Raw genomic sequence first — 9,425 nt, 5'->3', positions numbered from 1 at the left:
CTAGGCGTATGTCATCTTCCCGAGATAATTAGATGGTACATATCCTTTCTGACCTTTTGCTTCTGCTAGCCACCATTCTTTATTGCCACTCAGGTCAGAAAACCGAAGTATCCTAACCTTCTGGTACTCCTGAAGACTGAGTTCCTGATCATTTCTTGCTTGAAATGCGTAAACAGCATAGAAGGTCTGAAAAAGGAAAAGCCACAGAAACCAAAATCTGAATTCAGAAACGCAGCCACATCTTACCCTCTCATGGTGTTATTAGTATGAATTCTGTATACAGAAAGTATGTAGTAACTACATGGTCTGTAATCTCTAGACAGACTGCAATGAACAGGGTCCAAAATGAAAAGTTAAACTGAAGGATCTAGGGAATTCTGGATGGGGAGGAACAAACCAGGCTCAAATACTTCATTGCCTTACTAGTCAGGTTTCCAGGTCACACCAAGTGCTGATTTCTGTCACAGTAAGCAGCCTTGGGTTGTATGGAGAGTTTTCCAGCAAGGTTTCCTCAGGAAGAATCATCTTTCCTAAAGCTGTATTCAAGTGTGGCAGATGGATTGCTTCTGTGCCTTGCTGATCAGCGCTGCCACAGCTTTCTTGTCAACAGTAAATGGGAAAATCCCTGAACTGAGCTATTTTGATCCTGCTCCACAGAAGAACCTTGAGATATTGCATGTGAGGTGAGGTAATGCAATAGTGTGTTTTCTATGAGACAGAGAGGAAATTCACAGTTTAACTGATCGTCTTTTCCTACCTCATAGCTAACTAAGAAAGGCAAAGAACCAAGGAAAATGAATTCCTGTGTCCTATGGACAGATTAGTGCCAATCTTTTGCAGTCTAAAAGGAAGCTATTGAAGTTGTAAGTGGTGAAATTCTAGATTTGAAATAGGAACAAGAAGAGAGGCACAGTGTGCATCATACATACATGGAGGTCATCTGTATCCTGAAAAGTATGAGTCCTTGTGCCATTAATTGTGGGATTTTCACAGAAGTCAAGAGATGAGCTGCTGCCAGACTTCTTCTGCCCCAGACTTCTCGTACTGCTGTCAGCAGAGGGCCGTGAAGAGACAAAGAGGCTGATGTTATCAAAATCATCATCACCAAAGCTATTTTCTGCTACATCCTTATGTGCTTTGGTTGGATTGTAAGGCCTCAGGAAGGAGGAATACACATAGCCTTTAAGGACTAGACATGAGAATAAAAAGAGAGAAAATGAAGAGCAAAATACTGTTAAAACCATTTCAAAAGCCACCATCTTATGCAGCTGTCAGCCCGACAGAAACAAGCAGATGGGGCCAGAATGAAACTAAATCGGTATCCCCAAGGGCAGCTGTTATTGGGATGTTTGTGCAGAGCACTTACTTCCTGTGTCAACAAGCCATCTGCTTGTACTTCCAAAGGGGTCCTTTTGCTCCACCACAGCCACCAGTTCGCCTTCATATAAGTCAATATCAAATTCCTGCGTGGCGTTGCACTTGCGCTTAGCTTGGTATAGCAGCTCTGTGCTGTAGCTAGACAGCAGCTTGGATCTGTGATCTTCTGTTTGACGTGGGGGCTCAAGCTGAAAGGCAAAGGCAAAACATTTATTCACTGGGAATAATGCTGAAAGCATTTCTAGAGCAGCACAGATGCATAGAACTCGGTGTATGCACGTGGCAACTGATCTTACATTTTTACATGCAGTTCGAGGAGTTACACAGCTGGATGGAACCAAATCTCCTTTGCATATGAAGCAAGGACCTGCCCAAATGCTATATTGATAGGTGAGCAATTAAGGGCACATTTTGAAGAAATGTAGGAAATTCATTAATTAAAGACCTCTTGATCTGTCCTCTTTGCTCAAGGAGCCAGCGTTCTGTATGTGAACTGCCACTTGCTTAATTGTATTTCTATAGCAATGATCTTTGAAATCTCAGGTGATATCTCAAAGAAGGCACAATCCAAAAATCAGCTGTGTGTGAGATAAGGTCAAGTAAAAACTTCAGTGAAAGCATCGGTGGCACCCAAATGGTCTGCTTTTAGTGTGCCATTACCTCGCTAAAGGAGGGCAAGGTGCTCTTAACTGCTGTAAGCATATTCACTCAGTGTGGTTAGAGGGGCAGGTATGCTGCACATCAGTGTGATCTTGAAGCACAGAAACAGGAGCATATGTGCCTTACTGATGCTAAAAGGAATCCTTACAGCTGCCTCAGTGTCTGGTGAGCTTTCTAAGTCTTCTTTCTGTGGGGAATGTAGCTGTGTGCACATATATTTAAACACCAGTACACATAACCAGAGATGAGGGCCAAGGAAGAAAATGTTGTGAATTAGAAGGCTAAGACACATTCATTGATTACTTCTTTTATTGAATGCTCTAAGTTTACATATATGGCCTTAGACTTAACACGTGCTTAAAGACCTAGGGGTTTCAAGTTCACTTTCAAGATAATGACTTGAAAACAGTGAAAAATCTTAAGAAGTCACTGTTCAATGGAACAGCTTCATTCTACCAACCTGATTCAGAGTCCCAGTGAACAGACCAAGTGTGCTAGTGTGAAGCTAGCTAGAATGTTTTAGTGAGAAGGACTAGATTACAGGCTGTGAAAGAGAAAACAATGGTGATGTCTACTTCCCTCATAGGCTTACTGAGAGGTGCAAGAATGAGAATCCAAACATAGATAAGGCACTACTACACCTGCAGGGGAGCTCCGAGCTGCATCTCTCTCTCTAGCCTCTCTGCCATTTCTCTGAGTAATCCACTTTGCTGCCGAACCTCCATTCTTCCTTGGGACTGGGGTAAGGTTGAGGGGTAGGGGGAAGGTGAAGGGGCAGTTGGGAGCCTCTCCTAGGGACTCAGGTTTCTGGGAGGGGAGTTGTGTTTCTGTATTACCTTTTACCTTGTATATTTCTGTCTATAACTGTATATACTGTAAATATCTGCTTGTATATTGTGCTAGCTGCACATATAAGCTGCATTCAATTTCCAGAGCACCCTGAGTTTAGTCCGGGTGATTTTGAAAGTGTGTGGGGGCAGGCAACATCTAAACCATCACACCAAGCCCAAACCTCTAGATATCATAAAAATGGATTTGTTTCAAAAGTGTGCAAAGGAGGATGCTTTGTACACAATTGGGATGTGTGGTACTCACCGGAGAAGGGACAGGTTTCTTTTTTTCCAAGCTCAGTTTTCTCTCGATAAAGGTTGCACTGCTGTTCTCTTTTACAAAATTCAGCTTGTGAACCTCTTCCATCAACTGATTCTGCACTTCACAGATGCTTGAGGAAGACAGCTGCACATACAAAGGTAGGTTAGATTTCAAGAACAAAATGGTAGGGAGATTCGAGAGAGCAGATTTGGTTTGAAGGGCTGAATGTTAGGAATCAGGAAATCTGAGAACTTACTGCTGTTTCCTGCAAAGCCCAGGGTGCCCTAGGTAGGAGATGAAAGGAAAAGAAAGGCTCTTGTTTAAAGGAAGCTTCTAATGACTGCTGTTAGATTTAAAAGACACAGTAATTTTAGTTAAATAATTAAAAAACGCTCCTAAACAGTGATGAAAATTAACAGGCTTGCACTAATGCTACTGAGCGACCTGCTTTCAGATGCAAATGTGCATCTAAGCAGCTATCAAGAGTGGCCCATGTGCTTGTAAGGCTTAGAGTAGTTTACAGCTGTGTGTTTGTGCAACTGGGTGCTGCCACCAGATTAAAAATGATTGGGTAGGCTGAAGCTCTGTCTGTGGCACTGGATAAGTGCTTTTGGTCCATCCCCAAATGTGTTTTCTGGTGTAAACAGAAGAAAGAAAAATAAGGCAATTTGGTAGGCAGAGCCTCTCAGAAAACAATGCTCAATACAACAGCTTTTAAAACATGAAATGGTCAAATTACAAGGATGCAATTTCTTCCTGTGGGAAAAGCATTCATTCTCCCATTAAACAGCACAGCTCCTGACCTTGCTTTCTTAATTTTTCAGCTGGCCCTGACTATGAAGTGCTGTGTCCAAGCCTTGATGGGAAGGAATAATCCAGAACTACCTCACTACAAAATGTTTTCTATCTAGCGTTTTGGTCCAGTCAGGTGAGTGTGGGAGGCATTGTTGCAGCTACGTTTCTCAAAGGCAAAAGTACAACAAAACTGAAACATTAAGATTTTTACACAAATTAAGAATATTTTTCTCAGTTTCAATCTTTAAGTAATGATCACAGTACCCAGAAATAGAAGAGTGGGCTGGAGGTGCTGATGCCTTTTCTGTAGCTCAGAAAGGCAACTTTGGTACTTTTGGCTACATAAGTAAAATTATTTGAACTTTCTCTAAAGGCCAACAAAGGCAAAGCTCTTCCTTTCTGCCTAGAGATGTCTACAGGAGCTTCTGCAGCGTATTTGGGTTTAAAATCACTTGCTTTTCATAGAAATTATTTCATTAGATCTCCTAACCTGCAGCTCTTCTGAAGTTATCTGTGGCTCTTTAGGCTGGACAGCCACAGGAGTGCTCATGCATATCCTTAGAATTTCTTTTCCTGTGTTTTCTGGGCTTGCAGGGTAGATGCTAAGAAAGACAGAGATGCTAGCAGATGCTTTGGTTTTGCCTTACTGTAATATTCTTGCCCCATTACTATCACTGCAGCAGCTCAAACAGCTGGATTAGGATAATTCTCAATGAGAAGCCCAGGCCAGACAAAACTTAAGGTCAGATCTTAAGCTTTGCTGAGCTTGCAAGGAATAAAAAAAACTCAAACCCAAACCTGATTGTATTTAGCAGAACAAATTAAATCAGTGTAGATTGTATGTGTCCTACATAACTCTAAGCAAGTCACACAAAAAGAAGAAAACTGAACAAATAAAGACAGAGCTGCACCTGTTTCTGCCGTACTCACCGGAACAGGCACCACCATAGCAGAACTGGACTGAAGTGCTGCAGATATAATCTTCCCCAGGAGGGTCATAAAACAATGCAGGCAGTTCAACACAATCTTTTTGGCTGCTCTGTTGAAGACCTGAAGTTCTTCCACTAACTGTGCATTTAGAGCCTCATAGTCTTTCTTTGCCAGGTCCAGCTCTTCACCTGTTGACTTCTGAAGGTAGCTGTTGTAGTCCAACAACTTGTCGTAGCGCTTCTGGATCAGCTTCTGTGGACCTGAAAACAAGGCTTGTAGTGCTGAGAGAGGAGTCAAAACGAGCTTGTCCAGCTGAGCCATCTGGAAAGGTATAAAACAGACCTGCTTACTACATTCATACAGTCCTTGAGACCCAGTAACATGTATGCCTGATGGCAACCTATCAAGCAGTCTGCTAATTACTCTTCACAAGTTGTTGCTCTAAGAGGCAGCTTCAGGCAGATTCTGGCATGAGTTTCCTTCATAACATTGCAGAGGAGAGGCAACAGCTCTGCAGCATGAAGTGTCTGCTAATGGTAATGGTCCCTTGGAGCATGCAGCCTGCAGTAATGCCCTTAGTGTGATGCTGCTGTGGGGAAACTGGGCAAGAATGGGTGAAGTGATCCAATAGAACTGGAATTTCCATAAATGGAAGATCCTTGACAATATGCAGCCTAGAGGCAATAAGGTCTAGTTAAATGGCAGTCTCATAGTCTTGAACACCATCAAAGCTTTTTTCTTCCCCTCTCCCCCCTCCTTTCTTTTTCCCTGGAAACAGCTGTAACTCAATTCCTGTTTAAGCAAACATATACAATCACTTGATTTGATTAAATTATGTTATGCTTGTTGGTTTTATCAGTGGTAATCAAGAAAATTAGACACCTGGTAAAAAAAAACAAAGTCTTTCTCAGAATTTTTCATTAGTCTCTAATTTTCTCAAGGGATTAATATTGCATGAAATAAAAATTTATTTTTTGTAAGTCACTTGTTCAAATACAGCACAGGCTTGTAGTGAGAGAAACTCATCATCATATTAAAGCTCTTGGATGATGTATGTGAATTAAGTTGTTGGGCTGAATGCAAGAATAAAAGAGCAGCTGTCCTCTACCCTCCGTAGCTAGTTCCTATGTTACTTCCACCTCACAGCCTGTGAACCAATTTTTGATGCATTAAGTAAAAAAAAATCCAAACTATTGGATCCAATTTCTGGAAGAGAAGAGGTTATGATGGATATCTGCCCTAAAACAGAAAGAGAGAAGAAGATATTCACTGTTGACATATGCATGTAAAAGAAAAACCTGTGCTTATTGCTGAGACCTCCACTGATAAATACCCTTTTGGGAAACCATGCAAAGAACACTATGGGCTGCCCAGTCAGAACAGAGATTCAGAGATTCATAGAATGGTTTGGTTTGGAAAGGACCTCGAAGATCATCTAGTTCCAACCCTCCTGCCATGGGCAGGGACACCTTTCGCTTAGACCAGGTTTCTGAAGGCTTCGTCCAACCTGTCCTTGAACACCTCCACGGAGGGGGGCATTCATGACCTCTTTGGGCAACCTCTTTCATTGTCTTTCTAGTCCTTGTAAAAAGTCCCTTCCTGGCTTTCTTGTGGGCCCCTTTTCAGATACTAGAAGGCTGCTCTAAGGTCTCCCTTATATATAACATCAGAATCCAAGTGTTTCTTTAAAAGCCCTGACACGCAGGACAGAGAATCGCCTGCAACCTTGTAAACCCAAGACACGGCAATAAAAACATAGTAAGTAGAGATTACTATGGTTAATAATAATATCCACAGATAGAATAACTAAGTTTAAGATTTTGACTTTTAATTTTTTTTTTATTGCTTAGGCCTTCAGCATAGTAGGGTCATGAGCCAACAGGAGTTACAAGTTTTTTTTCTGAAAAGAAGTTCTCTGTTCTGTCTCTCATGGAATTGCTTCTGCTTTTCTTTGACGTTTCTGAAAGTGGAAGCCTCTTCCATACTGGGCACACTCAGCACTGCAATGATAGAGTGGTACTCTCCTGCACTTGATGCACTCATTCATTGTAAAGACATTGAAAATATCCTTCTGATTATTGAGATGAATTTTGGATATGCTTTTCAAATGTGGGGACTTCAAAGGAATCATAGAATCAAGCAGGTTGGAAGAGAGCTCCAAGATCATCCAGTCCAACCTAGCACCCAGCCCTAGCCAGTCAACTAGACCATGGCACTAAGTGCCTCATCCAGTCTTCTCTTGAACACCTCCAGGGACAGTGACTCCACCACCTCCCTGGGCAGCCCATTCCAATGCCAATCACTCTCTCTGGTAAGAACTTCCTCCTAACATCCAGCCTAGACATCCCCCAGCACAACTTGAGACTCTGTCCCCTTGTTGCTGGTTGCCTGGGAGAAGAGAGCAACCCCCAGCTGGCTACAACCTCCCTTCAGGTAGTTGTAGACAGCAATGAGGTCCCCCCTGAGCCTCCTCTTCTCCGGGATAAACACCCCCAGCTCCCTCAGCCTCTCCTCATAGGATTTGTGTTCCAGGCCCCTCACCAGCTTTGTCGCCCTTCTCTGGACACCTTCCAGCATCTCAACATCTCTCTTGAATTGAGGGGCCCAGAACTGGACACAGCACTCAAGGTGTGGCCTGACCAGTGCTGAGTACAGGGGCAGAAGAACCTCCTTTGTCCTACTGGCCACACTGTTCCTGATGCAGGCCAGGATGCCACTGGCTCTCTTGGCCACCTGGGCACACTGCTGGCTCATCTTCAGCTACTATTTACCAGTACCCCCAGGTCCCTTTCTTCCTGCCTGCTCTCCAGCCACTCTGTCCCCAGCCTGTAGTGCTGCTTGGAGTTGTTGTGGCCTAAGTACAGAACCCTGCACTTGGCCTTGTTAAATCTCATCCCATTGGCCTCTGCCCACCCATCCAGCCTGTCTAGGTCCCTCTGCAGGGCTCTCCTACCTTCCAACAGATCAACACCTGCTCCTAGCTTGGTGAAGTCAAACATCTTGCTACTCTGCTATTATCTGGCAGGATGTGGTCTGTGTCAAAGGTCCTTCTGTTTCTTGGCAGGCTCTGTTTTCAGTGTTTTGGAAAGGGTTGAATGACTTTATTTTAGTCAGAACAACCCTAAGAAAGCATAAGAAAAGTTCTACCTCTGAATTTTTCCAGCTTGTGCAGCTGTTGGAAGAAGCAGCCTGCACTAATTTGAAGAGTCATTTTAGTCAATCTTAAAAGAGACAGGCGTTAGAGTTCATTTGAACCCTGAAAGCAGGACACTAGCTGAAAATCTATTGCCTTTATTTTTCACTTGCTTGGGCTATATTCAGATTTTTCGTGGTTTCCTTATATGGAAGATAGTAACTTTCTTGGAAAGGTAATAAAGATGAGATTTTCCTGTATCAGTGATTCCAGGAGCTAATAGTCCAATGGTGCAACAAAGATTCCGAAAGTCACGCTACAACTACAAGTGTTGGTAGGAACAGTAGCAAAGCAAAGATCAGCTGCTCTTGCCTGAAGCTCATCTGAGTAAATTTAGCACAAAGAGTATAATCTAAACCCAGGAATTTAGCTTGAGAAGTTTTCTTCAGCTCTTCTAGGGCAAACACAGTGTGCTTGCACAGAATTTCATCTTACTTCTTACAGAAACCAAATTAAAAACCCCCACTCATCTTTCCCAGTGCATCCCTAAGCTTTTTGCTCTTTCTGTCCTAGTCTTCCTCACATACTCCTGTTTTCCCACACATAAAAGTAGCTCTGTAATGCTGGACACTGTGTAAACTTACAAGATCCTCACAGGGATTTGCAGTGTTGTTCTGTGTCTTCAAACAGTTGCTGACTTGATCACCTTTGTCTTCCAAGATTTCCTGGAGTCCAGTTATATTCTGTGCAGCCAGGTGTATAGAATCCTAAATGAAAAGATGGCAGGAAGATGAAACTGTATTATGAACTGGTTTAATACACTGGGTTCACTCGTGCAGATACTGCAATAACACTGATGGAATCAAATATTTTCCATCTCTGTGCAATTTCCAGCCACTGTGGGATTGTTTATTGTCTGTTTTCAATTTAAACCATTGAAAAATCAAGCTGTTAATGTCCAGCTGAAAAAATTATGCCCTAACCTCATGAATGTCTCACTGGAAGCTAGCTACTCCTCAGCAAGAAGCCAGCTCAAGACCCATGCACCCTCAAAGGCCTCTTTGGGAGAACTAGTAGGACTATAGTGGCATATTTCATTCACTTACTCTGAATTTTAATCTTAAGGAAATGTGTATCCATTTGGATAAGAAACTATCAAAACCATTCCAGGCAAAAGCCCTTGTTGGCTTAACCCATTGACCTTCCACTGGTTGTTGAATCAAATGTTTGCAGTAAGCTCTGGCCAGCTGGCTATTGATCTTACCTACCTTTCAGACAACCTTTGTGTCCACTTTGGGCACACTTATGCTTTGAAGGGCCTCAGGCCATGTACAAGTTGGAAAGTGGTCCATGAGAGGAAAAAAGTTGGTAAGTTACAAACCAGCCCTCATCTTTGCAGAGGAGGATTAAAGCAAAAGACATTTACAGCACTGGAGCA

The 9,425-nt window shown here is 42.7% G+C and overlaps 1 protein-coding gene and 1 long non-coding RNA gene across 2 annotated transcripts in view; one reads left to right on the top strand and one right to left on the bottom strand.

The window, feature by feature from the left end:
- Positions 1 to 9,425, bottom strand: part of ARHGEF38 (Rho guanine nucleotide exchange factor 38) — a 42,685-nt gene continuing 33,260 nt past the window's right edge. Inside the window, exons 9-14 of the mRNA XM_064148436.1 lie at positions 8,632 to 8,754; positions 4,855 to 5,175; positions 3,133 to 3,273; positions 1,367 to 1,565; positions 930 to 1,189; positions 1 to 186 (exon numbers count right to left, since the gene is read on the bottom strand). Of these exons, the coding sequence (XP_064004506.1) occupies positions 1 to 186; positions 930 to 1,189; positions 1,367 to 1,565; positions 3,133 to 3,273; positions 4,855 to 5,175; positions 8,632 to 8,754 (1,230 nt within the window). The remainder of the gene's footprint in view (positions 187 to 929; positions 1,190 to 1,366; positions 1,566 to 3,132; positions 3,274 to 4,854; positions 5,176 to 8,631; positions 8,755 to 9,425) is intronic.
- The window catches only part of LOC135178011 (uncharacterized), a 32,013-nt gene continuing 25,799 nt past the window's right edge, over positions 3,212 to 9,425 (top strand). The window contains exons 1-3 of the long non-coding RNA XR_010303310.1: positions 3,212 to 3,287; positions 3,954 to 4,057; positions 5,029 to 5,183. This is a non-coding gene — a long non-coding RNA (uncharacterized LOC135178011). The remainder of the gene's footprint in view (positions 3,288 to 3,953; positions 4,058 to 5,028; positions 5,184 to 9,425) is intronic.

This window comes from Pogoniulus pusillus, chromosome 9 (assembly GCF_015220805.1).
Source record: "Pogoniulus pusillus isolate bPogPus1 chromosome 9, bPogPus1.pri, whole genome shotgun sequence".
Lineage (NCBI taxonomy): Eukaryota > Metazoa > Chordata > Aves > Piciformes > Lybiidae > Pogoniulus > Pogoniulus pusillus.
This window is presented reverse-complemented; position numbering and strand designations above follow the sequence as displayed.